Source organism: Corythoichthys intestinalis, chromosome 15, assembly GCF_030265065.1.
Source record: "Corythoichthys intestinalis isolate RoL2023-P3 chromosome 15, ASM3026506v1, whole genome shotgun sequence".
NCBI lineage: Eukaryota > Metazoa > Chordata > Actinopteri > Syngnathiformes > Syngnathidae > Corythoichthys > Corythoichthys intestinalis.
In genome coordinates, this window is record NC_080409.1 from 32,260,870 (window position 1) to 32,284,949 (window position 24,080).

General features: G+C 39.6%; 1 protein-coding gene across 2 annotated transcripts; it reads right to left on the reverse strand.

The window, feature by feature from the left end:
* Positions 1 to 28: 28 nt before the first annotated feature.
* Positions 29 to 22,495, reverse strand: LOC130931390 (RNA-binding protein 25-like). Of its 2 annotated transcripts, XM_057860152.1 has the most exons (18): positions 22,309 to 22,495; positions 21,934 to 22,057; positions 17,687 to 17,736; positions 17,437 to 17,595; positions 13,675 to 13,732; positions 13,438 to 13,598; positions 13,176 to 13,361; positions 13,008 to 13,091; positions 10,454 to 10,716; positions 10,010 to 10,121; positions 9,693 to 9,782; positions 9,548 to 9,621; positions 8,251 to 8,401; positions 4,348 to 5,017; positions 3,184 to 3,491; positions 3,010 to 3,108; positions 440 to 487; positions 29 to 368 (listed from the first exon to the last, which is right to left on the reverse strand). In XM_057860152.1, the coding sequence occupies exons 2-18, from the start codon at positions 22,037 to 22,039 to the stop codon at positions 276 to 278; spliced, it is 2,712 nt and encodes a 903-aa protein (XP_057716135.1). In that variant the 5' UTR covers positions 22,040 to 22,057; positions 22,309 to 22,495; the 3' UTR covers positions 29 to 275. The 2 variants fall into 2 exon arrangements, with proteins under 2 accessions (XP_057716135.1, XP_057716136.1); XM_057860153.1 differs by lacking the exons at positions 17,687 to 17,736; positions 22,309 to 22,495 and having other exon boundaries at positions 17,437 to 17,562.
* Positions 22,496 to 24,080: the final 1,585 nt, after the last annotated feature.

Sequence of the window (24,080 nt, forward strand, 5' to 3'; positions counted from 1 at the left end):
TACTTTGCACTGGCAGCCACAAGTAAGGACAACAGACGCATGTCCTTAAAAAAGTTGACAGTATTTATTAGGTCACACAGTTGAACAGTGCTTCAACATAACTTGATTTACTAGAGAACATGGTAAAATACAATTGTGTGTTTTTTTTTTTAACTCAACAAAAATACAACTTAACGTTTCTTCATGCAATATCGTGATGTCATCATATCTTTCCGGGGTCGCAGCGTCCGGGGCTGTTGAGCAGGAACTATGAGCTAAGCGGTCCGAGAAAATGTTTATTTGGCCAGTCCGATCTTCTTGGCTTCTGTTTCATATATTAACAATCGCCACATTTTGACTATGAACACTTCTGCTTCCTCATCGAGAACCTAAACGAACAAAAACAAGTTTGGTTGGTCAACTTATGGAATGAAATCAAACTGTAAACTGTCCAATTTACCATGGCGACGTCATCGAGAATACCCTGAGGAGTGCTGTGCGCCATCACCTGTAGGGTTGGGGAAAAAAATATTATAGGAGTTTTTTCCCCCAAATAAAAGTTTCCTAATGTCCATCTGTCATAGGCAGACGCGAAACTGAACTGCTGTGTTGAGTAAAAATGATTAGAGTTTTAGTAAGGAAAAAAACCCAAAAAAACATTCGTAGATGGCGGAAAACACAGACGACAGTGAAAAAGCAGTTTCTGCTCTTGCACTCCTCTTTAAAAGAAACTGCTGTATTTTAAGACAAAACAACTGTTGTGTATGATAGAACAATATGTCTATATGGCGCATTAAGCCCCCAAACTATTTTGAATTTGTCCCGTTTTACCCTGGAAACCCCCGTTTACAGACGTCGCGCAACCGCTTTTGTTTCACGCCAGCCATAAAACGAAGGTAATCAATTATTATAAATAGGGTTGTTCCGATCATGTTTTTTTTGCTCCCGATCCGATCGTTTTAGTTTGAATATCTGCCGATCCCGATATTTCCCGATCCGATTGCTTTTTTTTGCTCCTGGTTCAATTCCAATCATTCCCGATAATTTTTCCCGATCATATACATTTTGGCAATGCATTAAGAAAAAAATGAATAAAACTCAGACGAATATATACATTCAACATACAGTACATGAGTACTGTATTTGTTTATTATGAAAATAAATCCTCAAGATGGCATTTACATTATTAACATTCTGTGAGAGGGATCCACGAATAGAAAGACTTGTGACTTTGTGTATAGTGACTAAATATTGCCATCTAGTGTATTTGTTGAGCTTTCAGTAAATGATACTGTAGACACGTCCAAATGCATGATGGGAAGTGGAACCATGACTGTGCGTAGTGCTACCAATTGATATATCTTCTCTGCGTTGGGAAATAATATAAGGTGTTAAGGAAAAGATCATTTACTACCTTGCTTCCCCACATTGCTTCCCGTGATATTTGTAATCATAGGGAGGGGGAATGTAAGGCTTTAGCCAATTAAAAAAAGGCTCCAAAGGCTGCCAAAATTCACTCTACTCATTGTAAACTGCCTGTTATTTTTCTATATAGGTAAAACGGCGCCTTTACAGATTGAGCGCGAAAATGCGCGGGTGGGTCATGCAGCGCATGCATTAATTGCGTTAAATATTTTAACGTGATACTTTTTTTTTTAAATTAATTACCGCCGTTATTGAGATAAATTTGATAACCCTACCTTAAGCCTAAACTAAAGACTCTGGATGAGTGTAACATATTATGCTTGTAACGTTAAATACAACTAGAAAATGATTTAATAAAAAAAAAAAAAATATATATATATATATATATATATATATATATATTAAAAAAAGGCATGGCCGATATTTTTTTGCCGATTCCGATACTTTGAAAAGGACGTGATCGGACCCGATTGATCGGGACATCTCTAATTGTAAATTATAAATAGCTTATAATCATTAATTGATGTCTAACATTTCGTTTCAAAAAATTATTCACTCGCATATTTTAAACTTTTAAACAAATTGTCACAATGAAAAAAAATGGTGTCTGTAAAAACATCACGGTTATCTACCTCATAACGATCGCATAATTGTATTTGTTACTGTAGCATTTTTTTCTGATTTGGAAAAAACGTTTAAAAGGGTAAACATATGAAAAAGAAAATCTCGACCACTCCTTGATATCTGCGATTTCTGCATCGAGACCCTTGTTATGTTACCATGTTTTACCCGTACAATCCCCCAAAAATCCAGCTGTGGCCATTCACAGCTGTGTCTTGACACTCAGTGATACATGCTACATGGAGTTTTTAGGTCAAAACAAGGTAAGTACGCGATAATATCTCGTTAAAGTCATGGCGTCTGTAATTCTGCTCTCGCGTGCTCTCGCCTCCAGATCGGCTTTTTCTGTTTAATTTTTTTTTCTTATTATTTTTAAATGCCCTCCTGTTCAAAATTGTTCTTCCCCCAGAAAATTGAGATTTTAAGCTTTCCAATGAAGTATCACACATGCATATCGGACAATTTTGAAAGTTGGCCAAAACAGGGGTCTCAGAGCAGAACTTCAAGTCACCTGAATGTTTTCCGCCATATTCTTTCCTTATCTGCATTACGTTTCAGCTAAGCATGGGATGGTATCAAATTCTGACAGTACGAACACATTGAGCAAAAATATTTTGACTTGCGATTAAAGCTCTAAAATGTAGTATTACAAATGTAGCTAAATTGATGGTAAACCATTTTTTCTTACTGAAAAATAAGTTTCATTTCAAACCAAATAAACACATTCGGAACAACAACGGTATGCTAAACTAAACAATAATTGCATATGCCATATTTTCCAGACAATGCTATTTGACGGAACACAGCTAACATACAGTCTGACAAACTACATGTGCAATAAGCAGAAAATGTCTTGCAATGTCAACATCTGACAGAAACTTAACAGGTCATCTCATCAGATGTGAACACCTCATTTTAAGTTTAGTCATCCAAGACATCATACTGCCGTCATTAAAAAAACTATTTTGGACTACAATTTCAAACCTTTGAACAGACGAAGTCAACCAGCGTTGCTTCCTCCTCGCCAATGTATTCAATGATTTTCTTGTTTATCCACGGTTTAATGCGGCGGTCCATCAGCGTCTGCCATAAGGACAAGATTCAACCAATCACTCATGTTGCTAAACACTCTTTCCAAACACATTGGTTCAGTTTTACCGAATCCACCATGGACCAGTCCAACGGGTACGTGAAAAGCTCGGGCCGGGCAGTGGGAATCTTCTCGATCAGGCTTCGGATGTTCTTGCGCTTCTCCTCGGTGTTGATGCCGCTTTTGCCGCCCGACATGTCTGCGCCGTCCAGTCCCAAACTCTTTTCGTCATCGCCGTAGTCCAGCGGTACTAACTTCCTCTTGCGAGGCTGTTCATCAGCCTCCTCATCATCGTTGAACTTGTTGAAGACGCTGTCGACGGGCGCCAACTTTTTGCGCTTGGCGGCGTGGAGCTGGCTGGGGCTGTTAGTGGAACCTGGAGAAACAGAACAAGTGGCTTAAATGTGTACAGAGGACGTCACATATAGGCCTGTCACGAAAATTACTATCTTGACTTATGGTTTGATATACTGTTAAAAAAGACCATATAGACGCTGTGAAGAATAATGAATGTGAACGATACTATGTACTGACAATACGGACTAGAGGTGTAGGGGTGTTACAATTAACCGATCTGGATTGATATACTGTATCGATTTTGTAGACTAATCGAAAATATTGTTGAATAGCATCTTTTAGATAGGTCACTTTTTCTGAAAAGGTTTTCGTTTCAGCAACAAGAGACAAAAAAATGCTTTGTATTTTTTGTCGCTTTAGGTGAAATGGAACTGATTTGTTAAACGTGTACATAATATTTTAATAACTTGAAGGCCCTTGAATCTAATCGGTTTACTTTTTAATATTGTAAATGTAGCGTTATCCAAAGAATTGATGCTGTCTAAACTGGCGATTTGCACCCCTGATACAAATTTATTGAGCCGCAAAAAAATTATTTTTCATGACCTTGAAGTGTTTCTGTGATAATTAATTTGTAATATTAAAACAGGGGCGATGAACATTACAATCGTTAATTGCGAGTATTTCTGGGTGAAAATATATCCTTCAAAAATGTATTGCGATAGGCCTTCTCACATTTGCAAGACAAAAGTCCTAGTCTCTTTTTTAATCACAGGTGAACAGCACTGGCCAATTAAATATGACGGATCTTATAGATTCAATACGTTTAGTCCCAAATCCTAGAATCAGCCACTTAAATTTAGAAAAGCTGTCAAACTCTAGCAAAAGATGGTTTTGCTTATTTGTTTTGAAGGTACTTGAGCAGTTTTACATACCAAGCTTGAGACTGAGCTCGATCTTGGGCCGGTTCTCCTCGAGAGGCTGCACCTCAGGCGTTGGCTCGCCTGGAATGATGATGCCGCGCGGGGAGTCGTTGCCAGGCGTGTTAGGCGTGGCATTCCCGCTGGCAGAGGACACAGAGGGAGCGGTGTTGATTGGTCGCATGTGGGCTTTGAGGTGCAGCCTAGCCTCAGGCGAATCCCCACCATTGTGGGTGACATGATGCTGTTGCTGTAGTTGAGGTTGCTGCTGCTGCTGCTGCTGTTGTTGTTGTTGTTGTTCCATCTCCCGCTCGTCCTCCTCTTCCGCTTCCCGTCTCTGCTGTCCATGCTGCTCCTCTACTTTGTCCACGTCCTCCTCTTCTGAATGTGGCGGAGACTCTCGAGGCGTCGGCTCGGCGGGCTTTGCTGACCCTCTCTTCTCCCGATCCCGGTGGGATTCTTTATGGGATTCAGTGTGGGACTCTCTGTGGGATTCTCTGTACGACTCTCGATGGGATTCTCTGTGGGATTCCCTGTGTGATTCTCTGTAGGACTCCCGATGGGATTCCCGGTGGGACTCCCGATGGGACTCTCTGTGGGACTCTCGTTCCTTTTTCTCCTGCTTCACTTTCTCAGCTTCCAGCTTTGGAGGATGTTTCCGTCTGCGCTCTGCCTCTTCCTCCATCTAATAAAAAGGGAACCAAACAGGGCAAAAAGACAGCAGAATTAACTTTAATAAAATGAAAAACGATTCAGTTGAAAAATTATTTGAAATTACAATTATTATTGTAAATATAAATTACAGCTATAATGTGTCAACAATACCTAAATGTAGTCTTTCAAAAAGTCGTGAAATACGTTTAACAAACAAAAATACTGTACAAAGCAATTCTGTGCAACGGCTGAGCGCTTGGACAGGTTCGTTGACATCGACCGTAAGATATCGCCATTGTGCTTTCAACCGCATCACGAGACATGGTTAAAATATGAATACTTTTTCAACTTTGGCTCACAAGAAAAGCCTGGCACCCCACATGGCGTAAAAAGCACTAGCGGGATACCCAGGAAAACCAACTGGAATCGCTTTTTGGAGTAAGGCGGGAACTCATGACTGTTATAGTAAAGGACTTCGAGGGACAGACAACACCTTTATCATGTGCATCCCAACTGTATGAATCTTGAAAAAAACACATTTCATTTTTCTGATGTGTAATAGTGGAGAAAAGCATCAACATAACAAAGATTTCCAAGAAACTGCTGCCCGACATGGGGACAGACATTTTATCAATGCCGGTAGCCCCGTACTATTATAGCCAACCAAATGTGAGCATTCCAAGTAGGGGTGTGACAAAATATCGAAATGGTGATATATCGTGATACTTTGTATCCCAAAAGGTTATCAATATGCTCCTGCCAAGAATCGAGATATCGTTTTAAAAAGGTGTCAATGTTTAATTAAAAAAAAAAAAAAAAAAAAAAAGCAACCAACAAGTTGCTACCAAAATCTTCCCCCATGATGGTGTCTCAGGCCGTATGTTTGTTATGGGTGTGACAAAATATTGAAATGGTGATATATTGTGATACTTTCTATCCCAAAATGTTATCGATATGCTCCTGCCAAGAATCGAGATATAGTTTTAAAAGGGTGTCTAAAAAATAAATTAATTAAAAAGGAACCAACAAGTTGCTACCAAAATCTTCCACCATAATAATGTCTCAGTTAACTCTAAGGCTGCCATTTAAGGTCCTCAACGCACAATCCATTTAGACTGGGAACATTTGTTCATTCAAAACCAGAGCATTCGCAGTCATTCTGTCCGATTTTCGGGCCATTTACAGGTCACTTGCTGTTCATTTACAGGTCATTTCCTGTTGAGTTTGAGTCACTGCCTACTCATTTGGGTGATTTCCCAGGTCACTTCCTGTTCTGTAACTCAAAATAAACAGGAAGTGACCCATAAAATACCCCAAAATCAACAGGATGTAACAGAAAATCAACAGGTAAATGACCTTAAATGGCCCAAAATTACCTCATTTCCTGGCATTGGCTGCCAATGACGGCCATAGACGTTCAATTCGTTTGAAGTGGGAGGGATGGCACCCTCCCGGTTCAAATGGATTGAACGTCCACAAGTGATACACTCATTCCAATTCGCAGTATTAGTTGTTTGTAGAATATCCTAGAATGATTTCCTGACCAGTGTATCGATAATCGTTGTATCGCCATATCGTCAGATCATCGTTATCGCGAGCTTTGTATCGAAAATCTTATCGTATCGTGAGGTAACAAGAGGTTCCCACTAGGGCTGGGCGATATGGCCTTAAATACATATCACGGTAAATTGAGCAGATTTACCTCGATAATGATAAATGACGATAAATTAGCCCAAGCGGACTGTTATATAATTTGAAAATCTGAATCAATTCATGAAATGCAGATTAACAGTTTCTCGTTGATTTACCAGCTTTCAATTTGATATATTTAACAATTGTACATGCAGTCTAAACATTAAGTATATAAAAATGTACCGTAAACAATAAGAATTCAAGTATGAACATTTATAACAGCGTGTATGGCTTGAACAATGTACAGTGTCAAAATCAATATGCCTGTGCAAACATGTCATTTTAACACAAATGACTTGCAGCTTGAACAGTACACTTCAAAAAGACAACTTATTGTTAATGGGTGCTGTGACATAACTACTCAATAGAAGTGTTTACGTCATGGTTTCAGGGGTTTTTTTTTCCCCCCAGTGCATTTTTTTAATACATGAACGCACACATTAAAGCTATATTGATCTTCTACATATGAAACATTTAAGATTTTACGATAGCAATAATGACACAGAATTAAGCACATACAGAAAAATAGCTGGGGCCATTAATTGGTCATCACTGTTTCACTGTTGGATTGTAATTTATGCTGAATGCTTTACCATCACAAAAGCTATCAGAGAAATCACACACAGATACAAAATAACGTGACATAGTAATTGCTAGATGCAGTCTGTGCCCAATCCACTCATTAAGTTCAGCCATTTCGACAAGGTTAGAGGCGCTATCCGACTCCACCACGTTCATTTGTAGCGTTAGCCGCTAGCGGTTAGCCTGTGGCCTGGCTACCAGTAGAAAGCACTGAAAGCACCATCTTCAGAAATCGTGAGAACAAGGGAGAACAGCGGGTGAAAGCCCGTCTGGATGCCACCAAGAGTCTACTAAATGTCGGGTAAAAGTTTGGCGAACCTCCCTTAAGCCACACTCCATCACGTTTTGCTTGCAGCGTTAGCCACGTGACTCCATACGTAAGCACACTGATGGCTTTCTTAAAGGGGAATGAACATAGACGAACAACACAGAGTCAAAGCGGGATGAAAAGACTGTATTTTCTTGTTTTATTAAATTACCGAATTTACCGACATGGTCAAAATTACGTCGGTCATCGTGAAGAATTTCAGTGACGGTAAATTTTCGGTTTACCACCCTGCTCTAGTTCCCACTCCTAATTCCAAGTTACCCGCCCAATATATTACATATTTTTAATATGAATCATTATTGAATTTTTCCAATATTTTTTTTTTTTACCAATTAATTTTGTGTTAAATAACGTGTTAAATAAAAACAGAACACATTAATTTGCAAATCATGACATGATCTACCTATATTTAATTGAATACACCACAAAAAGATATTTAATGCTCAAACTGATATATTGGCCACTCCAAACTCTCCCAGTCAAAGTGGATTGGACACCAAGTGGCATCAATGGCAGACACTTAGTGGATGACTACTACTTATAAACAGATTATCAGGGCCGATAATCACCTCACTTCTGCACTTCTGATGCACATAAGCATCGGCAGTTAATATGAAGAAATCAATTAATAACTAAGTCATTCTAAGCACAGCTGCACTCACCCTTTGCATTTCAGCATCCGGGTCAGGGTGACCCTCAGCCAGCAGCCTCTGTCGGATTTCCTCTAGTTCTTCCTTTTCCCGTTTACGGTCCCGCTCGTCCATCTCAGTCTCCTTTTCCCGGTCACGGAGTCGCTTCTGCAGGGCACTGCCCCTACGCAGATGTCATGAGAAGAGGTGACAAACAGAACAAACTCCATCGTGTAAATAGTGAAAAAGTTAAGCCAATTGACCAGTTCCCCGATCGATTGGGGCCGATTTCATTCATTTTTAGGGATCGCTGATCGGGGCTGCAACAAAGCTGCTATGCTGGGGCATAGACTTCATAACCTAGGTTATGAAGTCTATGGCTGGGGTTAGTGCTAATAGCCGTTGGCCCTGAGTTAATCGAAAAGATTACCAATGAGATTTTTAAAATAATTTCACCCCTTGCAAACAAGTAAAATTGATTTTTTTATTCTTCGTACATGTTGAGACCTGTTTTTTTTTTTTTTTTTTTTTTTTTAAGTTAGGTGTTATATGTATTCAGACTGCCTCAGAGAACATGAGTGGGACTTGTGGCATCTGGCTCCCTGACAGGTTGGTGCATGAGGAGGACACAACTCGGGATGTTTTTTTGGTTTTTTTTCCCTTCAGGCATGACATTTCCAAACATACAGCATTTAAATGTGTTTACAATGAATTAAACCCAAAAAGAAAAGGGCTGACGGGAGAAGCCGAAGCTCATTGAAACCCGTCCCCAGTATACCATATAGGACGCAGAAAATATCGAATATCAATTTTTGGACATTCAGATTTCGTAGTGATTACAAGTTGTTGTTTTTTTTTTTTTGTTTTTTTTTTTTTATAGTTACCATCCCCTCTGATTGTTCATTTTCCCAATAGTCCATTGTCCATGTTGATGTTAATTTGGTTAGTAAATATATTTTTGATCAATTTAATGTTTCTGTGTAACATGTTTATGTAAATATCCCATAGCAGGACATTGCAATATGCAGCTTACAGTCAGGTGAGATGTATATTTATTTTTTTCCCTTAATTTTGAGTGCAGATTATAGTCAATTACGCTCTTTAGTGCAGAAATTACAGTAATTTATCTATTGTGTCAAACGTTGCGATTTTCTTTTGGTAAAACAAAATATTGATGAATTTAATATTTGGTGAATGAAGTTATAATTTCTTCAGGGTTGGCAAAACTCTAGATCAGCAGCTCAAGGTTGTCAAAAATCGGTCATTGGCCAGAAAAAATGTGACGGGTGCACTCCTTAGTAAAAGCAAAAAAGTAGAAAAAGGAATCAACCTGTAGTATTTGGGATCATCCCGGTCGTCGTCATAGTCCTCAAGAAATTCTTTTAGTCTTTTCGCTTCTTTCATCTAAAGACAAAGAATAATTTTACAGCAATCGACCAATGAAAGAATACCAAAATTCTTTGCGCTTGTCTTACAGTCTCGCGGCTCCGCTCTTCCTCCCGTTCCATTTCCTTGCTGTAGTCGCGAGATTTCTTCCTCTCCCGCATTTCCCAATATTTCAGTCGCTTCCAGAGGAATAAGAAAGGGTTCACATTAATCGAGGGTCACACTGGCAGATAATTATTGTTTTTTTTAAAATATTCAAATAGACGTGTAATTGCTCATTTACTATTTTGACGGGCAGTGAATGATCACTGCCAGGCCTCCTAGTCAAAATGGATTGGACGTCTATTGCTGTCAATGACACTCCGATGTGATTGTTCACTGCCAGTTCAAAAGAATTTTGAATTACCTCTTGGTAGGCTGCCTCCTTATCTCGGAGTCTCCGCTCCAGTTTTTTGCGCTCGTACATGTCCTCATCATCTTCATCACGGTCGCGTTTTTTGTCATCTCTGGTCCTCTCTCTGCACGCGTCCAAAAAAATACAGTGCATTACAAAAAAACACACAAAAAAAAAAAAAAAAAAAAAAAAAAACTAACTTTTTATAACGAGGATGTTCAAACTTTTTGGGGTTCAATGCAAATTGTGAAAATATAATTCAATACCGCCACACAAGAAGCTTGAGTTCATTGTTGCACCTATGAGTTTCATCACTAGATGGATCTAGTCACTTAATCGGTGCCTCTACATTTCGCGGTTCAGACAGAATGATTCCTCTTATCTCTTTACATTTCTCTGAGAGTGGAGATAAGGTGGGGCCAATGTTAGAAGATAGCTTCAAGTCCACAATCTAACCTGGAGCGGCTGCGGGCTTCGCTGATGTCTCGACTCTTCTCTCTCTCGCGCTCTCTCGTCCTTTCGCGTTCTCGTTCCCGGTCGCGCTCACGTTCACGTTCCCGCTCCCTGTCACGGTCCCGTTCTCGGTCCCGTTCACGTTCTTTCTCTTTCTCCCTGTCACGACGCTCCCTCTCACGCTCTCGCTCCTTGTCCTTCTCGCGCCTCTCCTTTTCCAGCTCCTGCCGCTCCTTCTCTTTCTTGCCTTTCTCTTCCTCCAATTTCTACAGGAGGAAGAGGGAGAAAAAAAAAACAACAATATTACTCACAATGTCAGTCATACTCGAATGGAAGATGATACAGGGTTAGTCAACCACCAGAAGGCAAAGGCGGTGTTGTGCAATATCAATACTGTAATGATCAGAAACGCAGCAAAAAAATACAACAACAACAAAAAAACACGACAATTTGATCAGATTAGGGTGAAAAAATGTCATTTGCTGCCATTGACAGACGTCCATTACATTTTGACTGGGAGGGTTGGCAGAGATTGAACGATCACGCAGACATCAGACATCGGCCCCATCAAGTCATTTGACAGAATCAAGAATAGGGTAAAAAGACGGGATTTTAAAAATCATTAGCCTCAAAGTGATGGCGAAAAGTAGTGGTTTATAGTCTTAAAGTTATGGTACAGTCAAGAATACATTTGGTCACCAAATTATAACATTAAAATCAATTAGCTGAATTTTACATTTCATTTAAAATTTATACAGGGTTTCCCCTACATATATCAGATTGTGGTGCACCGCCACACCAAAATAAAAGCCGTTAGGCCTTGCAAATGAGATTTTTTGAAGGCCATTTCAAACTAGCGGCAGCCTCGCGTGAAAGGTTCAGCAGCAACCCATTCATCGTGTTTTTAGGATCAGACTTTTCAGCAAAAGTGAGCAGTGGACTTAGGCAGAACAACAAGTTTGAATGAATTTGCGCAGAGAGGCAGGGCTCAAGATAAAGCCTTGCTCTATTTTCAGAGGCCCGCCGCGCTTCCGTCAACAACGCATCCAATAGCAGAGGTGCAGGCGTACTTATATCTGTGCTAGCAGGCTGTTTCGGCAGATTGATATTTGCAATCACGGCTGACGAAACCTTGATAAATGCACTTTTAAAAAAAAAAGTTTTGCAAACTCTAGGACACTTGGAAAATGACTCATACCTTTCTTTGCTAAGTCAAATGGTACCTCAATGTGCGTTTGCGTAGAAACAAAATAAAAACTTCACCTTCTCACCGAAACTAGTAAAACTCTTTACGCGCTTATTATAATTTCCCCCTTCTCCTTGAAATGGGGAAAAGTTGCTGTTTTCTTGTGCAATGATGAAAAATAAACGCATTGGTGCTTGGGACAATAGTAAATATGCTTGCCACTTTTCACTTCCTGTCACGGTCTGTCAGGCTACGCGGCTCCTCCCGTTTTGCGCTTGCCATGGACCGCTCTTTACGCTGACGCTCGTGTGAAAACGCCTTTGAGATTTACAGATACATTGTAATTTGCATAACAATACGTCTAAATGAATATATATATAGCTTATTATTTACATACTATTAGCCAGAAATCGAAATATTGTTGTGGTAAAGTAGTACGTATTCGAGCCAAATAAAAGGAAAACGAGGACTACGAGATGCAAGTCGTACTATTGCTTTGAGAAAAAGTATTATTACGTAGGCGTAGTGTAGCTGTAATCAGCTACACATTTTACATACATGTACCATAGCTGAGAGCTACGACATTAGCCTGGCTAATGAAATATTTCAAATAGATCTTTGTTATTGTTCTTCTTGAGAAAAAAAAAAAATCTCATTTGTCATGATATGAGGGCAATTTTGCCGTGGCACAACATGGTGAGGCTGTCCGACTAATTCAGCCCACCACTACAGCTTCAAGAAATCTTAGGGGAAACCCTGGGATATCTTGACTGTAGGGCTGCAGCTATCGATTATTTTAGTAGTCGATTAATCGATAAACCATTAGTTCGAATAATCGAGTAATCGGATAAGGAACATGAAAAATTAAATTACCTGAGCTGAGCCTCAAACAGTATAAAAAAATAAATAAATGAGGATCTAGGTACAACAAAAGAACACTTGGCTAACTTACATCGCAAAAGTCTGCTAGTTTAAATACTATAAAATACTAACTTTTTTACAATGCTCTTAAATGGTTCAGACACATATTCCCACAAAAATAGGCTAAATATACCTATAAACTAAATTACGAATGCATTAAAACAAAACATTAGCTCAAACAAAATTTAGCTTATGTCGGTCTTAACAGGGAGCACCTGGATTCAGGCATGTGAATTGAGGCAGACTAGAAGGCAGTGTATCCACACAAATCAATAAAACTAAATGCAAACACTTTCAAAATAAACCATTACAACGTCACTTCAAACTAATACTCGAAGCAGCAAAATTCAATTCGAATATTATTTTCTAATCGAATACTCGAGTTAATCGATTAATCGTTGCAGCACTACTTGACTGTACAATAAATGCAGCTATGATAGGTTGTGTTACCATGTGTGTGTCACGAAATTTGCTGATCTCTCTGGAAATCAAGTCCCTCTTGTCGTCTTCTAACTCCATGGCGTTGATGTCGTCCTAAAAATTCACAAAGAACACCATAAATGTTTAAAGCGTGACTGGCAAGGGCTTCTGACTTGTTCCTCACAATGAGGTCATTACCTCATCTTTCTTGTCTTTCCTTTTCTTGCGGAGGTTTCCGTTGCCGTCTGCAGAGTTTGCATTGAGCTCGCTGGAATATTCCCGGATGAGGACTTCGATGGCTCCCTTCGCCGCCTGATCGCGACGCAGCGTCTCTTCGTCCAGAACCTCATCCTCCTCCTCGTTCTTACCGTCGCTGCTTTCCCCCTGGAAAAAAAACAACAACTGGTTTTTGGCTAAACAGCGGCGAGGCATAATTAGCGTTGGAGATTGCTACACGTACGCCATTGGCGCTCTTTTTTTTGGCTTTCCACTCATCCAGCTGCGCCTTGGTCTTTGTGTCCACCTTGACCAGCAGTTTCTTGTCACCGAGCATCAGCTCATGGAGCATTCGTAGGGCTCGCAATGTTGATTCGGGTTCCTTATACTCACAGAAGCCAAATGCTGGAGGAAGGAAAAACAAGTTCAAATTTTGTACATGCTAAAATGATCTCACTGAGCTTATTTGTTTTTATTTTACCTTGAAGTTTTCCTAAGGCACCTTGGACTCGTTTCCAGCTTAGAACAATACCACATTTCTGCAAAGACAGAAACAACAATCAAAACAGTTTCTGTAGCCGAACAAGGCTAAATTAATTCATTTCCTACGCTAAACTTTGACCAGATCTCGTTTGCTAGTACCACTTCCAAGGCAAATATCGCTCACATACAGTCACTTTACTGGAGTTCATACTAAGGGCTGGGTTATCGCTCTAAAAAATATGACAAGAAACCATTCATATTAAGTAAATATTAACAGATAACTGGCTGCACTGAATATACTGCCTCTTGCAAACAAACAAGGAAAAAAAACCTACTCATTCAGGATTTAAAAAAAAAAAAAAAGATCCAAGACATTTTCCAGCTAACATGACTGATTCTTTGACGTGTCAATCTGCTTGAATAACTATATTGACATAAAAAGTCAATACAATGCAAGAAATTAAGGGGGCACTACACTAATACCAAGAAAACGCATCAAAAATAGATTTTTCCCCCATAACCAGTTGCCATGGCTACAATAAATAACAATTTCCCAAAATAATCAATACAAATTAAGGGAGTTCCCAAAAAATCGATTATTAGATACATCGCTATTCAACACACGACGATTCGATTGCAATTCATAAAGGTTCAAAAACGATGGTTTTCCCTCATAAGTTTTATGACAGCCGCTCGCAGCGGAACGAAATTCAAGACACATCTGCCGCCCAGACACCTTTAACGGACGGACGCACGCACAACGCTATGATGGATGCTGCCGGTTACTGAGCGAGAGATCTACTCCTTTTCAAAAGACTAGAAAATAAATTTGTGTACGAGACAGACAGGGACCCGGCGGTCGCGCTTTGCACGCAAGTTATTTTTTAGAGCGAGAGGGGAAGAGAGATAGTTCATTGCTGCTTGTCTTTCAGTTGTCCAGCAGTAGGTTCAAGTCGTTTTAAAGTCCCTAGTGTTTTGCTAAGTCCCGTGTCAGTCTATCAGAGGTGAGTACACGAACCCTCTTGTACTGTTTAGCCTTTATTGTTGTTGTTTTTAAGATGTTACTAGTTAGCGCCGAGCGCTATGCTAATTAGCGCGTGTTTGGTGGTGTACTAAAGTTACTACAGATGCATAACGTTTAAAACCAGGATTAAGTACAGCGGTAACACTACAAACATGTGAAATAGTACAGAAATCTTTGAAAACAAAGTACTAGTAGTACAACCCCGGCTTTCTTAGCTGGCTTTGGAATTGGATGGGGAGCTTCATTCGCAGCTTGCGCGTCGTCATACTCTTTAAAAACACCATCGAAGCGATTGTCGTCTTTTAAGTGGCTTATTAAGATGTGTTGTAGCTCAACACTTTCCCCTCCTTGCGGAACTTTGGCTTTGCATTTGTTACAAATTGTGAGTGAAGCATTTTCCACTGACAACTTGAAAAAATCCCACACTACCAACGCCATGCCACAGACTGCCGTCGTTTGAGCGTTACGTCACAGAAGGTAGCGCTTGATTTGTGGCACAGCTCCCTCTTCCTACACCACACACAGTCACTAGCTACGTTTACATGCTGACCTTTATTCATACCGATTCAAATAATTCCGAATGTAAATTTCAGATCAGCTGTTTACATGTCACTTCATCTATTCCGATCCAGCGTTTACATGTGTCTGCCTTTATTCCGAAAGGACGTTTGACAACTGCCGTCTGACATGCGCAGATTAATCAAAACAAAGCGTCACGTTGCAAAACATGGAGATCGATCGTCAGATCAGCTGCTGTTTTAACTTTTCGAGTGGAAACAAAACTTCAGAATGACACGCCGTTCATTCAAAGTTGTGTGGGCTGGTGGAGGGATTCATGGATATAAACTTTCCGCCGGACTCCAATTAGGTGCGTTGTGCGTGTGCTTGGAAGCCATGTTGCAAGTGACGTTACTTGCGTCACCAAGTGACGTCACCACGTCAGTACGGAGCATGTGCAGAAAGAACGCAACCAGACACCATTCCGCTTCCCTGTTTACATGATATAATTTTACTTCTAATCGCTTTGGGAAAAGGAATATTCCACCCCTGTGAAACGGAATGAAATTCCATTCGGTTTGGGCCTGTTCATTCCGAATGAGGTGTTTATATGGAACACATTTATTCGGTTTGAACATCTAAACCGATTGCAATTGGAATATTTGGCTCCATGTAAACGTGGCTACTGATACATTGAACTGCCGAAACAGGAGTGGAAACGAACGTACACATCCCAATCCACCGACACCGTGCCAAAAATATACTGAATATTATCAGGCCAATTAATAATGGTATTGTACTTATTGGGATGATGTCATAATTCCTATTATCGGACCAATAATTATCGGACCGATAATTATCGGACCGATATTTATCGGACCAATATTTATCGTGTACCTTTTTACATTATTTTCACTTCTTCCAGGAGTGTTGCGGCGTAAAAAACATACACCATAGACTTCAAAATTATGCATACACATTTTTGTATCTTTTGGCAATGCCATTGTATTTTTTATTTATTTTTTTTTTTTAAATAAACTTTTTAGCCCTTAAAAAGAAAAAACATTTTAAAACTTTTTTCTTAAGGTGCACCAGCACAAAATGTGGCACACCCACATTTTTCATTGCATCACCTTAAATGTTATACTTTTAATCACTCTCCATAACATTCATCTTATCCTCCGCTTATTCTCACAAAGGTCACGGGGTCATGTAGGCTATCACGACTAACTCCGGGCAGAAGGCGGGGTACACCCTGAACAGGTTGCCAGCCAGTCACAGGGCACATATAGACACGCAACTATGCACGCACAGTGTCACAACTACGAACAATTTGGAGTGTTCAATCAGCATACGCACAATTTTTTGGGGATGTGGCAGGAACCTGGAGAAAACCCACTCTTATTTATTTCAAAAAAGAACGTAGAAAAATGCTTGTCTTTATCAAATGCTTCATTGAGTTAGTCCACTCAAATTCAGTCACGCTTTGACGCTCATGCTGCTGAGAACAGCCTCTCGACAACGAAGATTGACTAAACGACGAATAAGACATTCGTGCCTTTGATCACAGAGCTACCAAGCTTTTCTCTTGCCAGATAAAAGCTACAAACCTGTCAATCATCATTAACTTCAAGTGCCAAACGCCAGCTGCACTGGGGAGCAATAAAAGCAGTAGGAGGGACGGTGAGAGGATGTACAAGCATGAAGCAGAAAAACAAATATATTTTTTAAATTCAAAACCCAATCCTTTTCACCCGATTCCGATCCTCTGAATAATGGCGTGATCGGTCATTACATGATTGGATCGGGACATCCCTACTTCTGACAGAAGTCATTTAGTGTCATCCGGCAAATTATCTCACTTTTGAATGAATGTAAAAGCCGAACTGGACATAAATTGAGTTAGTGGCAAAATTTGCCAGGTCACACTTAATGACATCTGTCACAAGCATTCATTAATGCCCAATTTCATGTCATAATTATGACGATCTTATGACAGTCTTATGACACCGCTGTTAAATAAAGTGTTACCTAATAGCCCAAATAAATCAACAAATAATCCACAATGGACTATAAGCGGCAGGATTCAAAATGAGGGAAAAAAGTAGCGGCTTCTAGTCCGAAAATGAAGGTAGTCACTTCTCATTTACATATTAAATTCATGGCTGACCACCAAGATCTTTTTTTTTCTTTCCGATCTACAAAGCCTTAGTTTGCAGTATTTCACTCCAAACTCACCGCCAGCAACTGTCTGACAAGCATGTCGGACGCCTTCTCGGAGATGTTGCCCACAAACACTGTGGTGGTGGGGCCGTCCTCGGGTTCCTTGGCTCGGAAAGGGACCTTGTTTGAGAGCATCGGCTTCTGTGCAACAGAAACTGTGGTTGGGACAAGAACCTGGCCGAGACATGAAAAAATGTAAACAGCAAGCCAACAGAATGCCTGAATGTCATCTAATCTACAGTACAATGGATCTGCTGTGACTCACTGAGGGAGAGGGGGTCACGACACCCATGTGAACTGGTATCATGGGAGTACCTGAAATTGATTAAAAATTACAGTCAAAGTGCTGTAAACGCATTGGCTGCCTTTTACAGTGATGGATGTCCAACCGATTTTGAGTGTGTGCTCGCTCAGGTCTGAAACCTTGGGCCTGCCACGTCATTTTGTATGGCTCACAAAAATCAAATGTTAAATATTTCCATAGTGCAGACTTTATCATTTTTGCTTGATGCCAATTTACTGGTTGCCTCCCGTGACAGCTAACAGAATGGCAGTGTTCTGAAGCCCTAAAAATTAAAGTTAAATAAATGAATCTTCAAAACCTGATCTTTTTTACACAATTCCGACCCCTAAAAATGATTTGCTCTGATCGAGGACATCCCTTGAATGGATAAAATTGCTTGTTTTTTAAATAAAAGGAATATTTAGTTGTTTTCTCCTATTTAAGAAAATAATTAACAAAAAAGAATGTTGACTGTTCAGGGATTCCCCCAGTGCTTTAAAAGCATATAATAATGATTGCTGCCTACCCCTCCCTGTCAAAAGGTATTGTACATCCAGCACTGTCAATGGCAGTAAATGTGTTAAATATTTATATGTGTTGGCTGACATAATAACCCTCTGACATAAACCATGGCTGCAATGACACCTGATGAGATGGAAATACTTGATCTGATACACACAGTACATCATGCATCTTTTTGAACATTTGGAACATATTCCAAACAACCTGTCGGCTAATTTATTGCTTAAATATTAAGATTTTATATGTGATTTTGGTTTTGACCAAAAAAAAAAAAAAAAAAGAAAAGAAAAGAAAAACTAACAATAATGTGAAAACAAAAACAGCAAAGCAAATTACTTTAGTTACAGTACTTGGATATCATCACTGTACGAGTATAGCTAGAAAATAACAATTTCTGACTGCACTGACATTGAGTATTCTATTCCGCTGATTGAAGATCTGTTTAAAGAGCTTTTGGATGTGACAGTTGTAAATAAATAGCTTTTTAAAAATTGAATTAAATTACATTTGGTGGATTTTAAAGTTTCTCCTCTCCATCAAACAATACGACAGAATAAGGTAAAATAGCGCTACACATGTGCTTAGCCTGGAGGAATTTAGTAGAAGATGATGACTGAAAGCAGAGCAAAACAATAGAGTCACAGTGACAGGATTAGGGTTTATCCTGGAAGTTAAACCTGCTCTGTAGCAGGCTAGCTGCAGAGGCCAAATCAACGTGGTTACTCGTCCAGGATCAACTTGGCCTGCTTATGTGGAGCAAATTGCAGACGTAAATTATGCAGGATGACCATTTACAGATTTGATCCCTTATCCTGATTTTGTGAATTACATACAGTGGGGAGAACAAGTATTTGATACACTGCCAATGGGTTTTCCCAATGGCAGTGTATCAAATACTTGTTCTCCCCACTGTATGTATGTCCCTAGAAACTTTTTTTGTCTGTATGTTGGTGTTAAAGATAACTCAAAAACATATAAGGGGATTAGTATCAAAATGGCAGGATATGTTTCTAATATGAAATGGAAGAGGCGACTACGTTTTGGCGTAACGAAGTCAAAGAGGTCAGAAAGGACTCTTGCAATAGCTCAAGAATGAAGAAACGGATTCTCTTCAATATTTTCGAATATGTTCTTAAATTGAAATGGAATAGCTGATTCAATATTGAGGTAATTAGGTCAAAGGTTAGAAAAGGAATTTCACAATATTTCATTCTTAAAGGGAGAGCCCACACTACCAAGTATGGCAATGCTTTAAATTATATCGATAATAAGCGTAAACATATTGGGATATGACTTTCGGTCCATATCGCTCTCAGGGGAGAGAACGCACTCTTCCTTTGTTTTTAGAAGAAAAAGGCTCTTACTCCAAAAGTCTTTTAAGAGTTTACTTATGATCACAAGAACATCATTTACACACTAAGCTCAATGATGCTCTGACAGGGCAGAGCTTATAGGACTATTAACATACTGTAAAAAAAAAAGAAAAAAGAAAAAAAAAAGGCAGGGTAAACTGGAAGAACAACGGTGGTATGATTATTAGAGAAACACATCATATCACAAAGCATAAAAGGCCGGCCAGGCAGGGCTTTACTAATTAAATGTCACATTGTATCTTTTGAGGGATACCTTCGCCCTTACCTCATTTGCTCCCAAAAACGTATAAACATGTTCTATTTTTAATTGTTTCAGTGTCCCAAAGACGTATTTATACGTCTTTTTTTTTTTTTTTTTTTTTTTTTTTTTTTTTACAAGAGACATCTCTGGGTTCTAATTGTATTTAGCTCCAAAGCACAAAGCTGAAAATCCATTTTAAAGCAATAAAACTGGACACTGGCGGGCAATAGCGCATTTGGTAAGACCCGCAACACGATTTAATGGCAACGAATGGCCGGGCCGCACGGCCAGGGCGCCAGCGGAAAACGATCGAATGGAGAACAATCTTGAGGAATCCCGGGATGCCAGGCGCTGGATGACCGAGCTGAATGACCGGGACCACCAGTGCAGCGGACGATGACGTTGAGTCCGTGCTGCTCGCCGAGCAGATCCCGCAGAGACTCAAAAAATCCATCTTTATGAGACAGGCGGCGATGAGGGAAAAGTTTACCTGGCTGTCCCGGCCACAACAGCGTCATCTCTCAGTTATGTGTAAATAAATTGCTACTTTGCTATCAAAAGCTCTATTTGTCTTGTTGTTTATGTTATTTTGGAAAAGGAAAACATTATTCAGATGTTTGGGATGTAACTAAAGAAAAAAATAGCTGTGTTAAAGTCAATGTTTGAAATGTATGCTTTCACAAAAAGCTAATTTTCTCTGTTTTTTTCATCAGAAATTGGAAAATTGCTCAAACAAAGCTACTTTCTAAAAAGATATGAACTTTTTTTTCCTGCTGAAAGAAGAAAGTCTAATCTTTCTTTTGGTGGGATCCATGTTTATATAGCAATAGAACAGAATTTTCTGTGGGCCTTGCAAAATCAGTCAAAATCCAGTAAAACGGCCAGGAGCGAAGGGTGTTGCACCGGTGAAAATGGCTGGGAGTGAATGAGTTAAGAGTGTATGCCAGTGCCTGTTCCCACACCTCCCTCACTTTGGGATGTAGACAGCTGTACAACTTAACTTCTGGATTTTAAATATCATTTATAATAAGAATAACAAAGCTATATATCAACATCCGAGAAGCATATGTTGGGAAGCAATTCCTTGATAATTGCTTAGTTCTAATGGAAAAATATTTTTAAATGTATATATACTCTAAATTAAAAAATACAGTGATCCCTCATTTTTTTGCGGTTAATGGGGGGGAGGGGGGCAGAACCCGTCGCGATAAGTGAAAAACCACAAAGTAGCGCCCCCCCCCCCAAAAAAAAATGTACATTCAATGTAATTATTCAGATTTAGCATTGGAAAAAGAGAGGTATGTCTTTTGTTTTTTCACCTACCCCCCCCCCCCCCAAATATAATTTAAAAAATATATATGTATGTACAATACGGTTCAAAAGTTTGGGGTCGCTTAGACCAAAACTTTTGAATGGTGGTGTATATATTTTAGCCCCCCCAAAAATTTTAAGCACTTCAAATGTATAATGAAAAATCCCATATGATACACTACGGTTCAAAAGTTTGGGGTTGCTTAGTCCCCAAACATTTGAGCGGTAGTGTATATATTTTCGTAATAAAAAAATTTAGCACTTCAAATGTAATAATTACGCTAAGTTTTGAAAATGGTCCTGTCCGACCTAATCATTTTTAAACAAGAATATAGTAGTGGTAGAAAAATGCTTGGCTGTATTAAATGCTTCATTGAGTGAGTCTACTCAAATCCGCTTGGAGCTGCACACTTACACACAATGAGTTGCCACAGCAACTGTTAAGTTAAACAATGATTGACGCATGTGGCGCTTCTGAAGTTTGTGACTCCAGCAAGGTCAAACACATTCAATGGTCAATCATCCTTAATGTTAATAAACAGCTCTTGAAAAAAAGTCCGTGGTGGACTAAGGGCGCAAGGTTTGAAGCGCAAAGTAGCGAGGGATCACCGTAAAATGGGAATAGATAAGTGGATCATAAACCGTGAATGAAGTTCATTTTTTTGTTCTACTTTTGTTTAACATATATACGTTTGGAATTATTGTGCCTTGGAGGAATTTAGCAGATTACGATGACTGAAAGCAGAGCCTCTGGCATAATGGGTCATTTCCTAGTGAAGTACCTGGTGGGACGGGCGGACCGAAGGTGCCGAATTGGGGCGGAGGGAGGCCGGGGGGCAGCTGGGGGATGCTCAGCGGCTGGCGGTTGAGCGGAGGAGGGAACGACATCGTGAAGGGAACAGGAACCTGTGACGAAAAGACGATATTCCAACTCAATACCAATTTCTTCATAAATACCCCTCAACTGCTTCCTTTCGCGTCAATACAACAACAAATAAACTTATTTTAACTAACGCAGCTATCCTGTCAACAGACGAAAAAAGCGGCCGGCCATGTTTCAAGTCTGCTCGTTAGCTTTAGCATAGTTAGCTCGTGTTAGCTCCGTGGCCTTGCTGGCTCACGTTAGCGACGGGGAGGCTAATATTCGAGTTACTCACCTATAAAAGGAGGTTTAATAGGGACGATATAGAAATGGTATGCGTTCACCCGAAGCCAAGCCCATTAAATGCGCACGACGAATAAAGAGTAAATATTGCGCGGCTTCGGCGTTAGTTATGACACCGGTACTCTTCAGGAACACAAGAATATAGAAGGACCCTTTTCTTCTCGAAGAGGATCATGGGAAATCGGAGAACAAGTAGCTACGGTGGCCGAGAGGTATGCTTAACCACCTCTCAGTAACATTAAATAAGTATATTAGGAATTAGTGTTTCATTATGAACACTTTGCGTCTAAGCCAAAACAAAACTTACATAAGCCTTTAATATATATATATATATTAATTGGGTATTAGCACATGAAATAGGGCAACGTATATATTCGGGCGGGAACGGAAAACAACTTAGCTGATAATGTCGCTAGGTGGCGCCAAAGGGTTAGATTAATTAGAGACACTAAAATGGCGTGACTGCTGTTGCTGGAAGATTGACTTTACGTTCCATTTACGCTTATTAAGGAATGAATATCATTCCTCTCACCCTCAAGCTGGAATTCTGAGTTAAAACAAAATGATACACGGGCACTTTATGTATGTAACTATGTAACTTTTATCAGTAACAACATTTTTAAGTACAGTTATCAATTTTACTATAGGCCTATAGCAGCGTTAATCTCTATTTTTTAACATTGGCTGATCATACAAAAAAAGTTTAAAAAAATAAAGAAATATAAAGTAAAAAAAAAAAAAAAAAAAAACTTTTAGACCGTCCGGACGGAGGTCTCAAGTTCTCGCTCACTTTGTTCTTCTTCTTCTTAGTGAGGGCACCAACTATAAAACTGCTACTCCTTCGTTACCTATGACGGTATTACCTTTTTTTTGTCTCTTTTCTTTTTCCCTATGTCTACACACACAGAGAGACATATATATATATATATATATATATATATATATATATATATATATATATATATATATATATATATATATATATGTATACGTATATATCTAGTGTTAATATAAGGGTTGAAGGAAGATATGGAGAAAATGTGGGGAGTGAAGGCACCAGTGGTGCCAGCAGTGATGGGGACACTATGGGCAGTAACCCCCAAGCTGGGTGCATGGCTCCAACAGATACCAGGAACAATGTCCGATGTCTCCGTTCAGAAGAGCGCAATCCTAGGGACAGCTAAGATCCTGCGCAGAACCCTCAAGCTCCCTGGCCTCTGGTAGAGGACCCGAGCTTTAAAGGAGAGACCATACCGCCCGGGTGGGCGAGACGACGATCGACCGACCGACCGACCGACAGACAGATGATATATATTTGTGGATGGATCAGAATACATTTTGGTATTGGTAGATATAGTCTAGGGATGTAACAGCATCAATCATCGTAGCTGGATTTATATATATATATATAGCAGAGGTTGCGCTAGACTTTTTCGTTGTCTGTCATTTTGACTGACAGGGTCATAAAAATCCGGTCATAATCTATTTTTACCCGTCACTTAAATTTTTAAAATGTTAATAATGACATATTCAATAGTATTTAGTTTTCATTCATCTTTAATTAATATTCTGTCCGAACAAGCTTAACAGAGAATCCACACCGCGCCATCACACATCAAGCAGCTGTGCATTATTGGCGCCTAGCTTGCCTTGAACGCGGCTTTTTAGGAAGGGTCGGACTTGACAAGTCATTAAAAAAAAAATTTTTTTTAAGGGTTTGAGGATAAGCCTGAGAATGATCGGTTTTCTCTCTGCTCCATATAA

Bases quoted from the DNA above. Each gene is read 5' to 3' on its own strand.
- LOC130931390 (XM_057860152.1), bottom strand. From the start codon at position 22,039: ATGTCGTTCCCTCCTCCGCTCAACCGCCAGCCGCTGAGCATCCCCCAG. The intron at 10,717-13,007 runs GTAACACAACCT...TTCCTCCTGTAG, and splicing joins AATTTCGTGACACACACATG to AAATTGGAGGAAGAGAAAGG. The intron at 369-439 runs GTAAATTGGACA...TTGTTCGTTTAG, and splicing joins TTCTCGATGACGTCGCCATG to GTTCTCGATGAGGAAGCAGA.